The sequence below is a fragment of the Seriola aureovittata genome, chromosome 18 (assembly GCF_021018895.1).
Source record: "Seriola aureovittata isolate HTS-2021-v1 ecotype China chromosome 18, ASM2101889v1, whole genome shotgun sequence".
Taxonomy (NCBI): Eukaryota; Metazoa; Chordata; class Actinopteri; order Carangiformes; family Carangidae; genus Seriola; species Seriola aureovittata.
The window spans coordinates 12,907,110-12,929,521 of NC_079381.1; the positions used below are offsets into that span (position 1 = coordinate 12,907,110).

Consider the following 22,412-nt stretch of genomic DNA (forward strand, 5'->3'; position numbering starts at 1 on the left):
TTCTGAGTCCGCCTGTTCCAACTTCCTCTATTGTTTGTGCTTGCCTTTTTCATTCTATGGGTGGGTACTCAATCTGAAGTACTGCCTCTATCCACAGAAGTGTGCGTGTGAGATAAGGCTGCAAATGTTCAGTCCTAATGCTGAGGATAAGTCAACAAGTTTTGTTGAGACAGGCAGTAATCACTACACTGGATTCTTATCCGTGAAGTCATGTGTTACCTGGAGACGGTCTGATGACAGTGAATGGGCTGAATTAGTGACTTGTACCTCCATTAGAGCTTCTTATGTTTGTGAATTTGTTTTCTCAGAAACAAACACAGGTAAAAGCACTGCAGCCCCCTCTTCCTTCTGAATGATGAAGCACAAATGATAACATGGCCTGTGATAAACCAGATCCTTCAATACAATACAATACCTATATGCATTTTGTTTTGGGTTGCCGACCCTTTTCATTGTGAGGTGTGAAAGTTTGAATCTTTATGGAATACTCCTTTAAAGGTAAAGGTAAATATCAGTATCTCATAATATAGAATATAAGTATAAAATTGTAATTTATTCAATTTAATAATATGAATTTAATAGATTTAAATAATGTTTTATACCACTCAAAAAGTATTTGACTGTGTTATTGTTAAAACATGATGCTATGTTACTATCAAGGAAAGTGTTTTCCATTCTCGTGATAATTTTGAATCCACGGGGGTAGTTACAAGGAAGATGTCAGTCACACTCCTCTGTTCAGTCTGTATGGCTGAACACGGCAGTGACATCACAGGTTGGGCGTCAGGAATGACTTTTCTCTCTCGGTCCAGGGTGTAATTTACCGGCATCTTATCCAGCAGCAAACTCATGAAATTAGCAAAATAAAGGGACTGAGTTGAAGATAACATTGGGGGAGAATGTGTGTCACTTAGCACTACATCACTACACTACTAGAAGATGTTTTTTAAATGGGAAGCTAAAGCAGAGAAGCTGCTTTAGGGTGTGACAAATAATTTATAAGCAATGACACTAAATGAGATTTCCCTTCAACAACATCTCTAATCAGGAATGAAAGATACAAATTAAGCCAAATGGACATGCAGTGTATTCTCTGTAATTACCTATAGACATTACATTACATGCAATAACATACAATTTTTGATATTAAGTTTGGGAATATGCTCCAACCATGCTAATAGTTAGTAGGTAGTAGGTAGGTTATAGTGGGTGTCAGGAGAGAGCAGGTCAAACAGACTGAGCATGCATAATCAGAATACATAAAAATGATTATTTCAAGGTTATTCTTGACTCAGTGTCTATAACATTTTTTCTGTCATTAAGGCAGACAAAGTCAAACCAGCGTAGGCTACAAGGTCAAATTTGAGGTTTAAATTTCAGTCACTGGTGAGAAAGGATGCAGTTAGTTGGTGCAGAAAATTTGAGCAAGCTGTCCCTTTAAGAGGATAAGCTGACACTGCCCTTCACTGTGTCTATTTTAAGAAACATGTAATCTTTCAAGTATTTTGCCTGAAAACATATGCACACATACTGGAACAACTAAATGAGAATCTCACCTCCTACAGCCATATCGACCTGCAGCATGAACTATGTTCACTGTGTATTTTAGTGTAGTGTGTATTCAATATGTCATGACAGGCTAAAATACTGTTTAAAAATATAGGCCTAATATAATGTCAAGTTTTAAAAAAATTGCAGTGTAAGTCCATCAAAAATACAACAATCTGCTTCAGTTTCCACAACAACAAAACAAAAATGAGTGTATAGTCTATTTATTTAAGCATCTCAGAAACACAGACAGGTGATAGTATTGCCAAGTGAAAGAGACTAAATGACAAACCATACTGTGGAATATTACACTAGTAATACACTAACATGCAGATATTTAAGAGCTAGAAAGAAGAAGAGCTGATGTTTCAAATAAAACAAATACAGTACCACCAATCTGCATGAAAAATCCTTGAATAAGCAAGTGTACCCATAAATAATCAAAAAACACAAAGCGCAGAGGATACCTCATTTGATTCAGGGAACAATCCGTCAGAATAAAAGGCTGGTCTTACAATGAAAAACAGAGAGAGAGTGCATGTGGCAGTTTGTCAGCCTGCCTGGTTTTTCTGACTCCAGAAAAATAGCCATACACCGTTCTCGTGTGCCCCATATGCTTTTACAATACGGTACTGTGTAGCACAAGCTATGAAAAATTGCTCTAGCCCATAATAATCTAAAAAAAGGAGTGCTTGTTTGACTCACGAGGTGAAACTGGTAGTATAACACATTAATAACCCTATAAAGGATATTAAATTGTCCTGTAGGTGTACAAAATATCCATACATGTAAAGCCCCCTTTCATCAATTAATAAACAAAGAACAATTGTCAAAAATAGTTATTCGCCGTGCAGAGAGACAGCTGTCCTGCAGAAGAGAGGCCAATCCTCTGTGTGGAATATTCCAGTCTGTCAGCGGCGCGCAATGTGGAATGGCGCAACCCACCGGGGAGGAGTTGTTTTTTTTAACAAAGGCCTATAAATAACCTCATTAAAGGATTTGAACGCAAAAGTCCCAACTAATGTTAAATGTTCACTACTGTAACACAAATAAAATCTCCACAATTTTGCCCCCATTACACTGGGGGGTGGGGGTCTATCAGGTTTGAGAGAGTGGAACGGTGTCTACAGCCTCGTGACCTGCAAATGGAGGAGTGCGCGTACTTGGCAGCCGGAGCGAGGAGTGGATATCTCGAAAAACAGGCCTCTGACACACCGACTACGGTTTTTCCTGTGTCCTCAAACGCACTGTACACACACCACAACACAGCACGCAAAAGGCACAATGTAGTGGCACACCTGGAGACCCCTTTTGACGCAAACGAATAAAGACCCCCCCCCCCCCCCCTCCCTATTTTCAACTCCTTCGCCGAACAAGCGGTAGAATCGCATCTTGTTTGTTTGTATTATCTGGTCTAAGCACTTAAAACACACGATGACGGTGATCCAACGATCTTTGTCTCGAGCCAGAGAGAGTGCAGACGCGGAAGCCCGAAGCACCCCCCGGTGTTATTTTCACCCAGATACAAAACTACAGGGCTGCTGCAGAGGATTCCTGTTGACCTTATATGGCAGTGCGGGGGGTGCTGCAACACGCTCGAGCTCTCATGGCAACCGTCCAGAGCTCTCGGATTACTGCCGTTGCCAGGGCGAGTCAGCCCAGCAACCGACTCTGAATGCGTTTAATAACGTTTCCTTCCTCGTACGCACTGTCGACTGTTTTTCTTCTTTTTTTTTAAGTTCTTGTGAAACATAAACCATTTCGAGAAAATCAGCCCTGTGTCGGTTGGTGTAAAGACTTCCCGCTGAATCTCTGAGAATCACCGAGAAATGTCCTCAGAAAAAAGCCTCTCTCCCCGAGCGAACGAGCCTCACCCAGTTATGGCGCAGCAACATTTTACAGCACAGTGCTCTCCTTTGTCTGTAAAGAAGCCATTTTGAGACAGAGAACAGCAGAGAAACCATTGAGCAAGTGTAGCCTACATACCACGATAAGGTGTCTTCGGACAAAGGGAAGCAGTGAAATATACGAGATTTCTCTCTATAAGATTCATTTTCTCTCGTTTAAGACTTGGATTACATGTTTTGAATACTAACTGTAAGTTTACAATATCAATCAAAAAATATTGGTTACAGTTTTTTAAGCAAAAGTCATAATTTTGTTGATAACGTTTTAATCACAATTTATTGTTTATGTTGTCTGTCCTCTATGATAATTCTTAAATGTAGACATACAAACCGGTAAATTAAGTGAAATAGCTCAAAATCCATTACCTTTCAAAACAACATTTCCTTGTGGTATTATATGATGTAGCTCAGTTAGAAATGTCGAAATGGAAGAGGTTATACTTGACTGCAATCCTGTCTTCAAGGAGAGAGAGGAGATGGTTTGCATATTGCCCACACAGATGATGCTTGAAGATGCATATTCGCTGGCAGAGAGGCAATGCCTACCACTGATCAAAAAGTTTTCAAAAGAGCTCTATCTTTCGTGCTAATGGATTCCTTCCTTTTCAGGAGACGCTTTCCCTCTCCTTATTAATGCCATTATTAAAGGATCCGAAGATGGAGCTGAAAGCATTCCTCCTGCCCCTGCGTTTAGGCCTGTTAACTGCATTTCACCAAAGTGCTGAGGTAAATATTTTCACCATGAGAGTTTTCCCTCCATCTGTTTCCTCTCAAGTTTAACAGTCTATTTTTTTTTATCTGTCGTAAAAAATGTAAAAAGGCTACATGTCTGGGCTTGTTTAGAAATTTAAATATGCCCTTGAAGCAAGGTCAAGCCGACGTTTACACTTTGGACGTATTTGGTTCTTAAATGGCAAATGGACAGCACAAACCTAATCATGCTTGAAGTTGTCTCCACAGTTGTAGGAAGGGTACAACACAAGTCATCAGGGTGTTAAGCGTTGCTGTTGTGAGAGGAAAGTGTTTAAAGTCATTAATCAAAGCAAAGGGAATCAACAGTCAAAATTGCAGGCAGCACAATAAACTGTTTTGCAAACAGACCTTTAGTTATCCATGGCCTGCCTTCTGTCATTTGAGGTGCAGTGGTATATAATCTGGACTATAGGCTGTATATTTATATGTCAGCATGCCAGTGAACATAATAAATAAAGTTGGCTGTTACAAATGACACAATTTCTGTGATCAAATTGATAATAGCTGAATATACATTGACAGAAAATACTTTTAATAACAGTAACTGCATGCCTCACATTTTACATTACTAAATTATCAAAACTGTTAAATTATTATAAAAGAGTTGAACTTACTCATTGCTACTCATATCCTACAAGGCCATAAGTGCAATGCCAGCAGCCATTACACATTTGTCACTTTAACTGTGTTTTTTTCCCCCCCTAATTTAACATCTCCAAACCCATAAAGCTGTTTATTCACAACATTTGGTTTCTTTTCACTTAAGAAATATAAATACTATTATATGGGTGTGCCATGACCTAGTTAAGACAAAGATGGATTCCAGGCAGAGGAAAAAAGGCTCAAAATGTCACAGGGTATTACATCCAGTACATTCTCTTCCTTCTTCTCAATCCTTTAAAAGGAGCAATCATAGTTTTATCATAGTCCGTGAGAGATGAGGAAATCAAGTGTAAGATCCCTTTTGGAACAAAGGAAACCCATATAGGCCATTGAGTCCTGTTTTTTAGGAAAATGGCTGCCGAGAGCGCTCGGCCCCCTCTCTCTGCTCTCTGTTGAAGGACTCCTGAACCGTGCCTCTAATAGCAGACAGCTCCTCTGCTGCTGCGCTCTGATTGGCCCGCCGAGCTGCCGCTGTTAACCAGCCAATTGCCCGAGCACTACAAAACACCAGGCAATGTCAAACAAAATCCACTTTATTCGACACTTTACAGTTCGCAAAAATATATACTAAATCAAAAATGAAAAATCCAAACGGGTTAAGATTATATGATTAATAAACTCCGCAGTTGTTAGTAAAAACGAGGACGGACACATGGGTTAGGGACTAGTTTGTTGGAGTGGATTAGACTAACTGACAGAGAAAGAGATGTAATAAACCGCCGCATTCCAACGGTTATTAACGTTAGCCTGACTGTTTATTTCAACTCCTAACAACTGAGCTTCATATTAAAAATCCTACTCCTCGGTTAGACCTCTGACATTATCAGCTAGCAGTCGGCAACTAGGTCACAGCAGCGAAGTCCCGTTTGTTTTTTTCCTTTTCAGATATTCGTGTAGGGCTGCAGGTTTGTACACAAAAACCTGCGACCAATCCATTTTTATTAGCCTTCAGTGGCAGTTAAGAAGATATTGCCCCCTGTGTCTCTCCTGTGTTTGCCATTTGGGTAAATGCAGCCGGCAGATTCAACACAAAAACGATTATGAGGTTTAGCGACATACGCCTTTTACAACGCATACGATAATCTAATATATTAATAAGACGTTGCCAATTGAGTCTCTAAAAACTCTATGATTTCTACCAAGGCAACTACACCACTCAATGACCAGCACAGAAAAATAAGTTTGCAACGAAAGTGCGACTAGCATCGGAGGTGGGCAAGCCTAGCGGTGTATTGTGGGAGAGACAGGAGCCACAGACCAGAGGCACACAATATGTGTTGGCTCTCGTTGAAAAGGAGGCAGTATTCTTCAAGCTAAATCATGTAATGTAAGCGGCGAAAGGAAAGCGATTTCGTCTTTTCATCAGTTAAAGAAAAACCACTCGATCGGACGAACCATGTCCAAGCCAGGGGAGAAAAACAGATTGAACGAAGACCATGGCAGAAAGCAGAGTTCAAGTAAGCTTGTTCTTTTTTTCCTCTTTCTCCAGCCCTCCTAATGCCTGTTTTCCGTAACTGGGATATACGCTAGATCCAGATTTCGCTCTCACTTGGGTTACCCCTACCACCAAAGTCATGCATCTGTATCGTTTGGCTGTGTTTTTTTAAAGTGTTGGGGGCTGGTAACAGGACCGTGTTTAGCGTTGCCTCACGATAGCTCTTCTCTCCTTGTCGCTGCCTGTCGTTTCAGGTTTGGCGAACGGCATGGACAGTCATCCCGTCTGCGGCTCGGCGGAGAAGCGGAGTCACCACTGGAGAAGTTACAAGTTGATTATCGACCCGGCGCTGAAGAAGGGATCACACAAACTGTATCGCTACGATGGACAGACTTTCAGCATGCCCGTAAGTGGACCGCCTTTGACGCGGCGAAACGGCTACAATAGTAACCGAGTAGCCGACCTCCATGATAGGTAACAATGTGGCTGTGTTGCCGTGGCCGGCCACAGGCATGTTCCAGCATCTTAAACGACGTGTCGGAGGTGTTGTTTTTAATCAAACAACGCGCCCGGTTCGTGCAGGACGACTTTGCAACAAGTTAGTGGCGTGTGAAGTTGTGAATGGGATGGATAACAGCATTGTGTCCCCCCCCCCCCCCCCCTTCTCCTACAGAACCCCGGGATACCACCGGTGGACATCGTCCGAGACCCGAGGATCGGCCGTCTTTGGACTAAGTACAAAGAGACAGACCTGCCGGTGCCAAAATTTAAGGTATATACTCTGACATACAGTATGGTGCCAGATTTTTTCCTTGTGGAAAAGGGGTGCTGTCAAAAGTTGCAGACACACCCCCCTCACTCATCTGTGGGACGTCGAGTGAAAGTATGATTGTCTGAGGACTGATAAGCACCGAAATAACTTGCACCGCTCAGATGCATGCTTTATTCGTGGACTTTAAATTGTGTTTTTAACACGACTGTCCGGATTTGCATGTTGATTGTAGCTACTCCGACACCATCGTTCTTATCTCAGCTGTCAGAAATGACCCCACATGGTGCAACATTAACCCGAAAGCACTTAGAACATTAACTATCTTTCTTCTTCTTCCAGATCGACGATTGTTATATCGGCCCTGTGCCTCCAAAGGAGGTGACATTCGCCAGGCTAAACGACAACATCAGAGAAGGATTTCTTACGGACATGTGCAAAAAATTTGGAGAAATCGAGGAGGTCGAGATCCTGTATAATCCGAAGAACAAAAAGCACCTGGGAATTGCCAAAGTTGTTTTTGAGACTGTGAAAGCCGCCAAGGTGGCCGTGCAGTCGCTTCACAACACGTCTGTTATGGGAAACATCATCCACGTGGAGCTGGATCCAAAAGGTAAACAGTGATTCACTCATTCAAGGAAGAAGATGCGTAACCTACATTTATGCACGATCGAGCCTGTTTTCTGCTGCAGGAGCACTAAGTTTATTTAAAGTGAAATGTTGCCTTGTTGATAATTATGAGAAGGACAACAGTCACGTGTGTAAATTTACGTGCGTTGCCTAGTAACGTGGGATAATTGAATTTCATTGAATGTAAGCCTGCTCCCATGAGCCCGGAGCTGAGGGTGCTGTGTACTCCCACTGTGCCTAATTTCAGACCTGTAAACAAACACAAACCAATCTGTCATATCCCTCCCCCTTACACTGTTTCTGTTCTGTCACTTTTAATAGAAATCACAGAAATCTCAGTTAGTTTTTAAGTCAGTAACACATTGTTAGTATTCAAAGTCTCTGCTGCTGGTTTTGACTGACACAAAATAGCAACTTTAATTCATCTTAAGAAGATGTTTGACTGGCAACAGTTTTGCACGTGTGCTCATTTAATCAGAGAAAAAATAATGGTTGATTTTTACAATGTGTACAGTTTCATTGCCAGCATAAGTGCTATTTTCTTGAATGACTCCCATAAATTTATTTTTTCTTTCCATAAATTGTCAATAAAATGTTTCAATAAGTTTTTATAAGGAATATAGCTAGTGAGAATTGCATTTTGTTTATAATATGTATGCAAAGTTTGACATGTTTTGGACATGTTATTATGGCATGTATGTATTGCAGACAATGTTTCTGATTATCGTATGTGCATTAACAATATTTATTGCATACTAGTTCATATGTTGGCAGGCATGAACATTGTTTTCAAAATAATGTTTACTCAGAGGGAACTACTTAAATATATGTTACCAATTTACAACTGTTTAGTATTGTGTTCAGCTGCTATTGAATAATCACTGTTATTATAATCACGCCAGATTAGTTTTAATAAAACCCACTGGCATTAAGCCAGCTTTATAAACTTGGCAGCAGATCCACTCATGCTTGCTGTTCTGTAGGTGAGAATCGCCTTAGGTACTTCCAGCTCCTGATGAATGGCAGCTACACTCCAAGGACCCTGCCCGTTGGTGGAGAGGAGGCCAGAGAAGTTTCTCCTCGTAGCCTGGCAGAAGCCCTACTGGTAAAAACCCTTTTGAATAATATTTAAAAGTTTTTTTTGCTCATAGTTGTGGTTTATTTGAAATCACTACCTAAACTGTGTCAATGGGAGTTGGATAATAACACATTTTAGTACAGTCTCTATTGTTTTCTTGCAAGGTTAGTCTGGAGAACAGTTACATATTATTGTGAATTTGGGATTACTGAATTGTAGTGTTACTTTGTAGAAATGAACCAATTTGCCAATCTAAGCTGACATACTTATCTGTAATCCATTTTATTGGTGCAGCAGGTGGTGGAGTAGAGCAGAGGAAATGTTATCCAGACACTTTAGCCTGTGGACTGAAATCACAAAGCCACTGAAATGTGCACTTTGGCCTCGTAGCATGAGATCCTGCAGGCATTGTGCCTAGATACTCTTATCCAACAGCTTGGTCTCTGAATTGATACTTGCAGGTGTAAACTGTGAAACCTTACTGTTACTCATTTTGGGAAAATCGTCCCACTATTTTTCATTACCTTCTAAGTTGCAACCCAGAGACAATTTTAGTGTGGTTCTCAGTATTTGTGATGGTAGAGGTTTGTCTTGCCACTGACATGTTGTTTGTCTCTTCACAAACAGGATCCCATCCGCAGGTTGTCAGAGAGCAACATGTCAGCTGTGGGAGCAACATTGCCACCCAGCAGCTCCACCACTCCTCTGTCCCTGGAGACAGGCTACTCCAGCCTAAGGCAGGACACACCCCAGTCCCAGGGAACCCCTCATACCCCACGCCAGTCAAGTACGCCCTTTTCTCAAGACTCCAATTACTCTAGTCGGCAGTCCACGCCTGCATACCAGTCCAGCCGGCCCGAGAGCTCCGGAGGATACAAATCCCGGAGACACGAGAGTAAGTTCCAGGATGCTTACAACCGCAGACCGGAGAGGCCTCAGTACCGCAGCAACATGTATCGGAGTACAACGTCTGAACAGGCTCCCTTCAAACAGCACCAACTCACCCCACCTGAACCCCCACCCTCCACTCCCTCCTTCCCCTACACAGCACCTCCCCCTGCTACGCCCAACTTCAAGTCTGCCTTCTCGCCCTACCAGGCTCCTTTGCCCCCTGCGTTCCCCCCGTCAGAGCCGGCTTTCCATCACCCAGCCCAAAGGGAGGGTGAGTACCTCCGACCACCGCAGCCACCTCTGGCAGCTGCCGCTGACTTTTTGCCAGTCAAGGAGAGACCAGAAACTCCTCCGATCCCCGAGCCCCCACCTGAGCCAGTGCCCCATCCGACCACCCCTCCTCCTCAAACACCAGAACACTGCCCCTCACCTGGCTCCCCCACGCTGGATCCAGAGCGCAATAGCCTGGATTCCCGCATTGAGATGCTCCTCAAAGAGAAAAGGACAAAACTGCTGCCGTTCCTGGAGGAGCGAGACTCGGACACTGAGGTGCGAATGGAGGGAAGTCCGATTTCCTCCTCGTCCTCTCAGCTATCCCCAATTCCCCCTTACACAAGCGGTTCTCAAGGTGGGCAGCAAAATTCCCGTCCCTCTAGCACAGGCTTGGAGGATATCAGTCCAACCCCACTGCCGGACTCGGAAGATGAGGAGCCAATTCCTGGAACTGCCTCTCTGATCAAGAGAATCAGCTCTCCTGTCCATGAGAAGATGAGCAACACTGACCTCAAAGATGGACATTTTCGAGGCCACTCTCCCACTGATAAAATGGATACGGTAAGACAGATTTTCTTTCTGATAACTGCATATTTACATGAAGAATAATAAGTGCATGGTTCCATGTGTGGGCTTAGTCACATCTTACTTAAGGTGCCAAATGTTTCCAAAATGAGCTTGTAATAATTGTCTTGATTATTTGATAGTAGCGTGGTGCTGATGTTTATGCACAGCTGTGAATGACAGTTACACAGAGGACACAGGAAGTGAGGTCTAGTTTCGCTGCAAGGTGGTAGTAGTAAACTTTCCCTTTTGTTTTGTTCTTTTTGTTCTGCTTTGTAAAGGAAATTCCGGTTTCACACTGAACCATGTGCAAAGGTGTCACAAAGAGAGTGTGCTCACTCTTTCAGTTAACTGCTGTTGTGCTGTTCGCTTTGTGCAAAGAATGAAAATTATCTTAAACACTAGTAACAAGTAGTGTTTGTCAAGGACTTCCTTTAAAAAAAGAAAAAAAAGTGTATTTACTAGCACAATATGCTCTGCTCTCAATATGCAACTAAAAGATGTAAAATTCCCTGTCGGCGCAAGTAAAGAGCTGAAATGAGTTATGAATGAAAACTTTAAGATGCATTACTTGAGGTCTTTTAAATACCTTCACATTCATATGAAGCTGAAATCCTTGTTTGTAGTCATAGTTACACCGTTTGGCCTGTGTTGTTGTATTTCTCCACTTTTGCTTTGAAAGGAGAAATGAGGGCTGTTCTGCTGTTGGGGAATTGAACACTCTTGTTTCCTCTTTCTAACACTCACCGCACGCGCTCACAAGCAGGCGAAAACACAGTTTGGCTGTTGGCCCCATTCAACACCGCACTTCCTGGTTTTGCTGATCCTGACAGTCAGGATTGGTTGCAGATACTCTGGTCTCACATTTCGAGTTATCACAAAGCAAACAGCACAAACAGGTCATTTGGGTAACGACACCACTCCCATGCTGAGTTAACTGTGCTTAGTTTCATTTCTGCAGCAGTTCTGCAGTACATCCTTTTATAATATTAAACAGGGAAGAGAATTCATTGCTCTTATGTTTGACAGCATACTTCTTGCATTCATATTTACTGCTATGGTTTTAGGAGTGCATAGTTTGATGCCTGAATAAACAGCTTTGTTTTGAAACCTGTCAACCAACAATATGGGTCAGTTTTGTTTGACTGTGTTCGTGCCTGTTCCAAACTTTGAACTTAGATCAGCATTAAAATGTTTGTTGCTCTTATTTTAGATGTCTTAACTGGGTATCAAACCTCAATACTTTTTTTGTAGTGAGTGAAATGTGTCCATAGCAGAGTATTAAAAACTGTCAAGTATTTTAAATTGGTATCAAATGTTTGGTCAGATTTGTAATCTTGTTTTATTCTTTAAACAGATATTCGATTACATTTTTATTCATCATATTCATATCTTTATTCATCATATTTGTGGCGTTTGCTCAGAAAAGAGCAGATGAATGTACTTGACTAACCTGTGAAAAGGCAAGATGTTCACCAAGCATAGTCCTGACAGCCTGTCCCCTTTCACATAGAGTCATCAGTCGTCAGGAGAAGACATGGAAATATCCGAGGACGAGATGCCTGGGACTCCAATCACCAGTGGAGACTGTGGCAAGGGCATTGTTGTCAACTCTGCAGTGTCCCCGATGCAGACCATTCCCATCCCTCCCCCTGGTTTCCCCCCTCTACCACACCAAGCTGGCTTCGCGATCCCACATCACCACCTGGCCCCTCACTCTGCCGTCCCGGGACATCCTCCTCACCTGACCGGTCATCATGGAGTGCCTCCCCACATGCTGCCACACATGGGTCCCTACCCTCATAGCATGATGCCTCTGGTGCAAATGGAGCTAATGAACTGCTTGCGGTGGGAACAGTGGAGTACGGTCCCCATGTCGTTCCAGATGCAGCAGCAGATGCTGAGTCGCATTGCTCAGACTAGAGGGCCCTATCCATATCCACATTTTATGGACAGTGGTGCATCGGGGCCATTTGGCGGGCCGTACCAACCTCTGTCTATTGGTGCTGCACCCGCGAGCGGCAACGCAGGGGCACCTGGGCAACAATGGCAGCATCCCAGTATACCAAAGTTCAACCCTACTGTTCCTCCTCCTGGATATGAGAGTAAAAAGGAGGATCCGCACAAGGCCACTGTTGACGGCGTGCTGCTGGTCATTGTCAAAGAGCTGAAGGCCATCATGAAGAGGGACCTCAACCGCAAAATGGTGGAGGTGGTGGCTTTTAGAGCCTTTGATGACTGGTGGGAAAAGAAGGAACGCTCAGCAAAAGTAGGTTTTTCATTTCACTTTTCAAGATACAAACACAGTGTTAGCTACAGAGACTGAGAGAGGTATTATCCACACATGCACAGAATGTGTGTGACAAATATACTTGTACTGACTTTTGAATTTTTATTAATGTCAATTAAATTGGCAAAACAAATTAAGTCCATATTATGTGAATTAATTATATATAATAGTGGCTGTGAATTGCAGTGACATTAGTGCCATTCAGTCTGCACTACAGAACAAATGCTCATTATAAACATCCATTCATAGTTGGATATCATGATGCTTTTTGCAGATAATTGAAATAGAATGATTGTACTGACCTCTTGTTTCTGTGGCCCAACCTACTTCCACAAGAGTCTTACATTATTTGTTAATATAATTTTGAGTGCCATAATAAACTCATCTGATGATTCTTGTTGAAGTGTTAAAATGTTTTTATCAATACATAATTATAATTAATAGAAATTATTTTAATAAAAAGGTTAATGTTGTGTGAATGTTTTACAAGAATACTGACAGGTTGTGGGTTGTTGCTGTGGTGCTGATTGTGCTGAATAGATTATTAAAATACTAATATAGTTAATTAAACAACAACTATTCTGATAATCAAAATATATATATATATATATATATATATATATATATATTGTTAAAGTCATTCATCAAGGAAAAAAATAAATACCTTGTTTATTTAATTTTGAACTTTTGATCAGACAAACAAGCAAGGTGAAGACGCCTCATTTTGACTTTTGGAACTTGCAATGTGCATTTTTCAGAATTTTCTGTAATTTTATAAACTAAATGGTAAATTGGGAAAATAATCGACTGATTAAATTATCATGAAAATATTCGTCAGTTGCTTCTGCGAGTTGTGTAGACTGAATTCATGGGTGACTGACTTTTGTATTGTTATATAACAGGGTTTAATACAATAACTACCAAGCAGTTAAAGTCATATTGTCTTTCCCAGGCATCTTTAACTCCAGTGAAGGGTGCGGAGGGGAAGGAAGAAGAAAGACCCAAACCCAAAGAAACAATGGGTTCAAGTCTGCTGGAGAACTGGAACAAGGGCGAGGGACTGGGCTATGAGGGAATGGGCTTGGGAATCGGTTTACGAGGAGCCATCCGCCTGCCCTCCTTCAAGGTAAGCCTTGAAATTACTCTTTTAGTAAACATGTATAAGGAGGAAGTGTCTTTATTGTTGACCAGTTGCTCTGCATGTTAGTCTTTAATGGTTGCATGTTGTGCTCAGGTGAAAAGGAAGGACCCACCGGAGGCCGCAGCAGCAGGCGACAACAAACGAGCCCGACCCTCCACTCCAGTGGATGATGAGCTGGAGGATGAAGGTACCTGTCTTCTATCAATGCAGGAAAACAAATACTCTGTGCAATTATCTCTTTTCTTTCTGGTGCTAATTTTCTTGTGGTTAATTTCTGTCAGACCGGGATCGAGACCCAGCTGAGCTCCCCTCGGATGATTCTAAGATGGACGGTGACAGCATGTCTGCAAAGCGACGGCACTCGCGGCCACTTGAACTGGACAGTGAGGGAGAGGAGGAGTTGGACACCTCGGGGAAGGAAGAGTCTCTGTCTGACAGGGAGGAACCTGATGAAACAGAGGCTGCAAACAGGCTGTCATCGGGCAAAGTAAGCTTTCTCAAAAATTACTGCTAATTGTATGTACTCTTTATTTTTGCATTTTTGTATACATTTCTATGATATATGTGATCATCTCTTAGGAGAGTGGCGATGAGGAGGGTGATGATGAAGACGAGGGAGACTCATCCAGTGAGAGCGCCTCCTCAGATTCGTCTGATGAAGGTACTTAATATCTTTCTTAATATTTGACAACAACAGTAGGCTGTTTTTATGAAGCATGTTTCCTGTAATTCATCATTACAATACTTGCAGAAGCCGAGAGTTCAGCTTCGTCCAAGGCCAGCTCAGACTCCTCAGCAGAAAGCGAAGACTCCTCAGAGTACGAGTTGAGCTCGGAAGAGGGCGACGATGGGGAAGAACGGGAGACGGCGGCAGAAGAGGCGGAGGACGAAGGCAAAGAGGCAGAGTCGTCCTCGTCCTCCTCATCCTCAACGTCTTCATCTTCTGAAGACGAGGGGGAGGCAGAAGCCAAGCCACCGAGCCCTCCTGCAGAACCAGTCCTAGAGGACAAGGAGGACAATAGGAACAAGGAGGATCTAAGCAGCAAGCCCAAACGCAGACCTCCAAGTCCCAAGGAGGAGGTAATGGACCTGAAGCCGCCATCACCTAAAGGCATCCCAGGTGAGTGTCTGCTACTAACTCTGTTTTGATCACGTGAAACATTTCAACAAAGGTATTTATTATTTTAAAGTATTTGTATCAGGTTAAATGAAATAATGATCTTTTCTTGCCTTGTAGTCAAAGAGCGAGATATCAGAGACAGCATCATTCCTGTAGTGAAGTCTGAACCTCAGGAGCATGTAGCAAACCTTCGGCCGCCCACGCCAACAGGAGCCCTGCCCGACAGTGACCAGGAGTCAAAAGGCAAAGGTAAAGCAGAGCCTGGGGAAGTAGCCTGCACCCCTGGTCGATTAGCCCCACCCCACTTAGATTCAAACGCACCTGTCCCCAAATCCATCGCCACATCTGTAATGCACCTCCCTCTCCCTCCTCACCCGGCGATAGAAGGTCGTTCCCTCCTTCATCCACCCCCTGGTCCCCTACCTGACCTCCCACAGCGGCCCAGGCTCCCCACAGATGAAGATATCCCCCGCACGCCAGGCAGGGACCTGATGGAGCGTGCCCGGAGTCTGGGCAAGTCCCAGAGCACGGACACGGTGCCCATCACACCTGGAAGTGATGCCCCGCTTACGGGCAGTAGCCTGTTGCTTAGCTCCCCTCACATCCCCGGTAGCCCCTTTTCCTACCCTGCTCAGTCCCCTGTCCTTAGTGCTGGAGTTCCCCGCACTCCAGGAAGAGACTTAACCTTCACCCCTGTCTTCCCTGACCCCACAGCACTAACGCTTAATAGGAAAGTGTCCTCTGAGAGCCTGGACGATAGGCCAGTTTTTAAGGAGCCTCCCATTAGTGCACTCCCTAACCAAGCCCTGTCAGCTGGCACAGAGCACTCAGCCAGTGTCCCTGAAGACCTGCCTGCTGGTCTCACTGTAGACGTCCCTGTTCCATCAGACACTGCCCCATCAAAGAGGAAACCTGGACGACCCAAAGGCAAAAAGCCAGCTACCTCTGCGGCTGATGAGTCTTTGGAGCTCTCATCGGAGTCCACCCCTATGCTTCACGAAGCAAATCATGAAGATCTATCCATGCATACGATGTCCACCAAGTCTCCCGACCACCCAAGCCTGGACTTCCGGGAAGAAGACGTGGAGCCTCAGACAGTCCTGCCTGCCGAAGATGGCTTCCTGTCCTACGAAGACGAAGCGCCCGTAGCCGTGAAGCCTACTCGGAGGGCGCGACGAGGCTGGGAGGAGCTGCTGCTGGTCAGCCTGTCCCCCGTCACCACACCCCCCCAGCCGTACTTCAACCCACGCTCAGAGTTCGAGGAGATGACCATCCTGTATGACATCTGGAACGAGGGCATAGATGATGAGGACATTCGGCTTCTGCAGATCACTTACGACAAGATGCTCCAGCAGGATAACGGCAATGACTGGCTCAACGACACGCTCTGGGTCAACCATCCTCATATCCTTTACTACTTACCACTTACTCATTTACAGCAAATATTGATATCAATAATGCTAAGCTTTATGTCACTCAAAGTACTCCACAAACAGGAGAGATAAAAGGCACAAAAAATTTAAAAGACCAGTTTAGTAAAACATAGTAAATGTTATTATTGTCTTTTTTTTTTAAGTTGTTTTGTGTTGTGTGTATCAAATAGCAGCCCCCTCTGGTGGTGAAACTGAGGAACTTTTACGCTGGATTTAAGTAGCCCAGTATCTGTTGAGCTTTAGAAGTATTGTGGGATCCAGCTGAGGTCCAAAGCCTTTTCAGTTTCCTCCTTGACTCCCTTGCACCTACCAACATCCCTGGAGTGAAGAAAAAGAGGAGAGATGACGGCATGAGGGATCACATGACTGGCTGTGCCAGAAGCGAGGGATACTACAAGATTGACAAGAAGGATAAGATCAAGTACCTTCAGAGCACACGGCTGCAATCAGAGGAGCCGCCGGTCGACACACAGGTGGGCAGGAGATGACAAACTGTGATTCTTGAGTTTCCCTTTTGGTGTTATGTGAAAATGTGCACGTAAAACACGCTACATGTCAACCTCCTGCCGGTAAGTGGATCTAACTCCATCCTCTCTGTGCAGGGTATGAGTATTCCTGCACAGGTCCACGCCTCTACAAGAGCTGGCTCGGAGCGGCGGTCGGAGCAGCGACGCTTGCTGTCCTCCTTTGCATGTGACAGTGACCTGCTGAAGTTCAACCAGCTGAAGGTAAACAAAATCAAACAGAACTTTGGTCTAATGTGCTGTTTGATTCACCCTGACTTTTATATAGAAAAAAAAAGAACAGTAAACAAGAACATAAGACAGGCAAGCAACCAACTAATAATTGCTAAGTGGAACTGTTGTCATTGTAGTTAATAAAATATCAATTGCAAAATTTCATATCAGCAAATAACACCTCAAGATGTCATCAACTTTTCTCCCGTTTTCTCTTTCAGTTCCGTAAGAAGAAGATCAGATTCTGCAAGTCGCACATCCATGACTGGGGTCTGTTTGCTATGGAGCCCATTGCTGCTGATGAAATGGTGATCGAGTATGTAGGACAAAACATCAGACAGGTGAGAGGCAGAAGACTGCTTTGTTTTGGAGTGGGTTTTCTCTGTGTACGTAAACAGTCAATCAATCAATCCTCTCACATTCATCCGGCTCAAAGTGTCATATTAACCTAAAATATAGATCTAGTGCACATTTGCTTTTTTGGGGACAATCAGGGCTTTTTGAAAATGAAGAAATATTTGATGCGATTAATTCCATGAAAGATTTAAGATGGACAAAAATGCATTTTTTATCAGAATTCTGAAGGTGTAAAATATGAGAGCTCATATACAGAACAGTAACACAAGTGTACAGTGAAATCACTGAGAGCTTTGGTCTGACTGGCAGTAACTTACAACAGCCTCACAACCAATAAATAAAACATGAGAAAATTTAATGAAAAGTGACACTAGTGATCTACCAGTTATCAAGTGACCATCTTCATTTGCAGGTGATTGCGGACATGCGGGAGAAGCGCTACGAGGAGGAGGGCATTGGTAGCAGCTACATGTTCCGCGTTGACCACGACACCATCATAGATGCTACGAAGTGTGGCAACTTCGCCCGTTTCATCAACCACAGCTGCAATGTAAGACAACAACCGTATGGTGTCTCTTTTCTTAAGAGCTTCTTGAACAGTGGTGGAAAGTAGTTCTAACAAGATTCATTGTCCAGCCAAAAGTCCCTCTTTTGAAGTCATTTTAAAAATTCTATTCCTTATTTGTCTTGTTTCAAGATAGTCATTTCAAAAAGTTTTTTGTTAGCTAGATTAAAAACTGGTTGAAATATTGTCACTTCCCTGCAAAATAAGGTTTTTAGGAGTCTTAGGCGGAAATGTCTTATTATTTTTGCAGATTAAACTGCCCAACATTTCATAAGGTATTTTAAATCACATCAAACAACAATGGGCCAGTTTTCGTAATGAGTACTTTTACATTTTATGTATATATATATATGACTTTTAGTTGTAACAGAGTATTTTTATATTATTATATTGCTATTTTTACATAAAGAAAGGATTTGTATATTTCTGTCCACAAATGTAAACCAGAATAAGTAATCTTTAACAACCATTAAGCAATTTGTTGGTCTTTTCTTTCAGCCTAATTGTTATGCGAAGGTCATCACAGTTGAGTCTCAAAAGAAGATCGTGATCTACTCCAGGCAGCCAATTAACGTCAACGAGGAGATCACGTATGACTACAAGTTCCCCATCGAGGACGAAAAGATCCCCTGTTTGTGTGGGGCAGAGAACTGTAGAGGAACGCTGAATTAACGTCCGGGTGCAGTCAGGAGAATCTCCTACAGGGTGTAAAAAGAGCTTTCCCTAAACTTTTCTTCAAGTTTCCCGGACACAGACAAACTCAACGCCAACACCCCGGACGAGGAGGACTTGAAGAAGGGAAGGTTTTATTTGGGAGTGAGGAGAAGAAACCTGCAAGTTGTCTGGACAGAGTTTAGGCTACCTGTATGGCACTCTTCACATATTTAACTCTAGATTGTTTACGATTTATGGTGCTCTTGAAATGAAAAATGCATAGTTTTTTATGTATGCCAGTGACGCAGATTTACAAAACACTTGACTTGCTGGTGCAGCGTTTCCTCCCCTCCTCTCATCGTTGGACAGTATTTCAGCATGGCTCCTTCCTCAAAGAGTCCTGGTTTGTACAGTTTTACACTTTTTTCTCTCTCATTTGTCTCATAAGCTTTACGTACACCACACGTGATACAAAAACAAAACAAAACACACAACACAGACTCACATGATCAGCTGCTTACTAACACTGTTGAGACGCACAAGCCCACCAGGAAAACACCTTTTCTGTGGGAGAAGACGTGGTTGCCACATGAGCAGATGGCAGATGTTTCCATCCAGCAACAGGCGGGAGGATGGCGGAGCGTCACGGCCCGCCACGGACTGAAACCCTGCTTTCTCGCTCCTACCTCCTCTGCACCAGTTTTCTTGGAAATAAATCAAACTGATGAAAAATTCAAGCAACAACAAAAAAAAAATGGTTAAATCCTGCCACAAAATATGGAAATTTTGGAAATCACACCTGCTTTCACCAGCCAATGATGGATCGTGCTGCTTCCTATTAGTTTATGCAAAAGTTAAAGATGATGTGCAAAATTTGTATTAATGATATTCCAGTGTTTTCCAGTTTTGTTTAGGTAGTTCTCTTCTTGCGTGTTTCCTTCAAAGACACTATATTTGTGTGTGTGTGTTAGAGTTAGAGAGTGAGAGAGAGAGCGTGTGTGTGTGTGTGTGTGTGTGTGTGTGTGTGTGTGTGTGTGTGTGTGTGTGTGTGTGTGTGTGTGTGTGTGTGTGGTGTGTGTGTGTGTGTGTGTGTGGTGTGTGTGTGTGTGTGTGTGTGTGTGTGTGTGTGTGTGTGTGTGAGAGAGAGAGAAAGTGAGTGTGTCAGGCATCTGATTTGGAGTATTTATCATCATATCTTAGTGTGTGTGAATGTGAGTGCACTGCCCCCTGTAGGCCACAGCGCAGAAGGCCAACCAATCATGCAGAGAAGAAAATTAAAATTGAATCAGTTCCTGTCTGCATCCACTGGGCAGCATCTGATAAAACTTGCTAAACTAAGTTTTCAGCTTTGGAAGAAAAGATTTATTCCTCATTTTAAGTGCCATATGAATGTGTAACAGTCTTTGTTAAACCTGAGCAGACAGGTGACAGGTATAAAGGTCAGATGTTCTTTTTTTTTTTTTTTTTTCCAGAGAGCTGTCACCTGCCGCTTTCGTAACACGCATGTTCAAAGAGTTGCTGCCTATTTTTTCACCAGGGTGGGTGTTTGATGGTGATGATGATGTTTTGGCTTCCTTTATCTGTACCTGGGGTCTCATGCCTGTGTGTGCTCATAGATTCCCTCTTCAGCTGCAACACGTATTACTCTACCAGTGTTTAATGTTTCCTGCGAGACAGAAGTGTTTCTATGACCCAGCAGACCCCCTCATCCTAGTCCACACGGGTCATTCTTTCTTTATAAACTCGTTAAGATAAAAAGAAAAAAATATTTGTGAATGCACTTGAGGCTTGCACTTCTGCTTTACGCCCTCTTCGATCTTCAATCAGCCTGCCCCACGCCCTCAAGACCAAGTCAGTCATTGCTTTTCATTCAGTTGGATTGATTTTGGAGATTTCCTTTTTTCACCAGTGATGTTTATATTGTATATGATTACTTGTACAGAAGATCTAAAGCTTTTTTATCTTCACAGGGGTAACACTTTTAAGATGCATCTTTCTCTGTCTCTTTCTCTTTTTTTTTAACAGAAGACTGAGTATTTAAAACTATTTTCAGGGATCTGTAAAAGGAATCTGAGGGTTTAAAAGGTTGTTTATTTAAAGAAAAGGTCCACTGTGTCCAGGAAAAGTCTCCACCTCCCTTTTTGAAAGATTGTTTCTTGTAGAAACGTCTTCATTTTCTGCCCATTTGCTTTATAATCCTAAAATGTAAATGTAAATACTGTAACTGTGAATACTATATAAATATATATATTTTTGTTCCCTGAGATTTGCTACATGAATACAGCTCAGAGGTCTATGTAACATATGAGGTGAGCAATGAGCTGGTAGCAGGATATTCAGCTTGTGTCAAGCTTTGTTTTTTTATTTTCTGTTGTAAATTCTATGAAAAGTTGTTTGCGGTGTGGAGAAAATAAAAGGTGCAGAATTGGCATGAGAAGAGGATTGAAGCGTCAGCCCATTTCTCATGTCTATTTATTACACAACAAATGTATGAAAAAGGAAAAAAATGGAAATAAAGCAATTTTGCATACATCCATAAACAGTGGTTGTTTTTTCATTGATTCATAGAGATTTACTTGAGATAAACCCACACAATCCAACTGATGCCGGATTTTCATGAATGAAAACAGTAGGCAGCAGCTGACCAAACAATGACTCTGTGTCAGGCAGATTTGATCAAGGACCAGGTCATGTGGTTCACTCCGCTCTCACAGAAACACACACACACACACACACACACACTCAGGATGACTCAGAATGAGAATCCGCATGCTGGAGTATAAAAAGGCATGCAAGACATGTCCAGTAAGGAGATTTGGTTTGTGCAATGTAATCCAAGATCCAGGATTGGGGACTGAGTCTTCCTCACAACCAGACTTGCTTGATTTGTAGAGCGATTTTAATTGTTTTTTGGGCCAAGTCCAAGACAAGTCTTAAGTCCATTCACAGATCCTTACAGGGAAGTCCAAGTAAAATCACAGATCTTAATAATCAAATGGTTAGCCAAGGTGCAAGTAAGAGGAAGTGGTAGCCTTAAAGATAGAGTTAAGAGGAGCAGGCATGTGAGTGGAAAGACCCTGGATAAATCTGGGTCTGGGTCGGAACAAAAGAAAGATATCAGCACTGAGATGCCCTTGAGCATGTTAACATCCTTTCATTGCAAAGGTCTGGTGATTGAAATGTGTTTCCATGCCATGCCCACCTGTGGCTTCCTTATTTATTTTTTATATTCCAGGATTTTATTTGTCAAAACTTGAGATTTTAATGTTTTTGCTTTCTAGTCTCTTGTCAAGTTTGTCAGGAGTCTGACTCAAGGCCAAAGGCGAATGCCGCTCAGCCAACTTCACTCATCATTTCCTCCTCTGCTTGAAGCTGTGTTATTCATCAGTGAATATCAAAGACAGGAAACCTGAAAGCAAAAAAAACTACATAGTATAGTATGGCAAAAAACGGGAAAAAAACAACATAGTATAATGAGGCATAAAAACATAAAAAAACCTCCTAGTATAGAAAGAAGGGAAGACGTCATAGTATGGCAAGGCCATAAAAGTGAAAAAACGACATAGTATAGTATGGCAAGAAAAAAACAAAAAAAAACGACAAA

At 42.6% G+C, this 22,412-nt stretch overlaps 1 protein-coding gene and 1 long non-coding RNA gene across 3 annotated transcripts; one reads left to right on the plus strand and one right to left on the minus strand.

The window, feature by feature from the left end:
* Positions 1-4,041: 4,041 nt before the first annotated feature.
* setd1ba (SET domain containing 1B, histone lysine methyltransferase a) lies at positions 4,042-21,348 on the plus strand. Of its 2 annotated transcripts, none has more exons than XM_056403585.1 (18): positions 4,042-4,181; positions 6,561-6,712; positions 6,980-7,078; positions 7,418-7,688; positions 8,689-8,810; positions 9,411-10,508; positions 12,025-12,780; positions 13,754-13,927; positions 14,036-14,129; positions 14,224-14,429; positions 14,522-14,603; positions 14,694-15,062; positions 15,180-16,465; positions 16,801-16,968; positions 17,098-17,223; positions 17,454-17,573; positions 18,002-18,139; positions 18,653-21,348. In XM_056403585.1, exons 2-18 carry the CDS (start codon positions 6,575-6,577, stop codon positions 18,824-18,826), a joined length of 5,421 nt encoding a protein of 1,806 aa, XP_056259560.1. In that variant the 5' UTR covers positions 4,042-4,181; positions 6,561-6,574; the 3' UTR covers positions 18,827-21,348. The 2 variants fall into 2 exon arrangements, with proteins under 2 accessions (XP_056259560.1, XP_056259559.1); XM_056403584.1 differs by lacking the exon at positions 4,042-4,181 and adding an exon at positions 5,528-6,328.
* Positions 16,594-17,058, minus strand: LOC130186446 (uncharacterized). The gene is made up of 2 exons (XR_008830286.1): positions 16,921-17,058; positions 16,594-16,813 (listed from the first exon to the last, which is right to left on the minus strand). It is a non-coding gene; the product is annotated as an uncharacterized LOC130186446 (long non-coding RNA).
* Positions 21,349-22,412: the final 1,064 nt, after the last annotated feature.

Bases quoted from the DNA above. Each gene is read 5' to 3' on its own strand.
- setd1ba (XM_056403584.1), top strand. From the start codon at position 6,268: ATGTCCAAGCCAGGGGAGAAAAACAGATTGAACGAAGACCATGGCAGA. The intron at 15,063-15,179 runs GTGAGTGTCTGC...CTTGCCTTGTAG, and splicing joins ATCACCTAAAGGCATCCCAG to TCAAAGAGCGAGATATCAGA. The intron at 18,140-18,652 runs GTAAGACAACAA...CTTTTCTTTCAG, and splicing joins TCATCAACCACAGCTGCAAT to CCTAATTGTTATGCGAAGGT.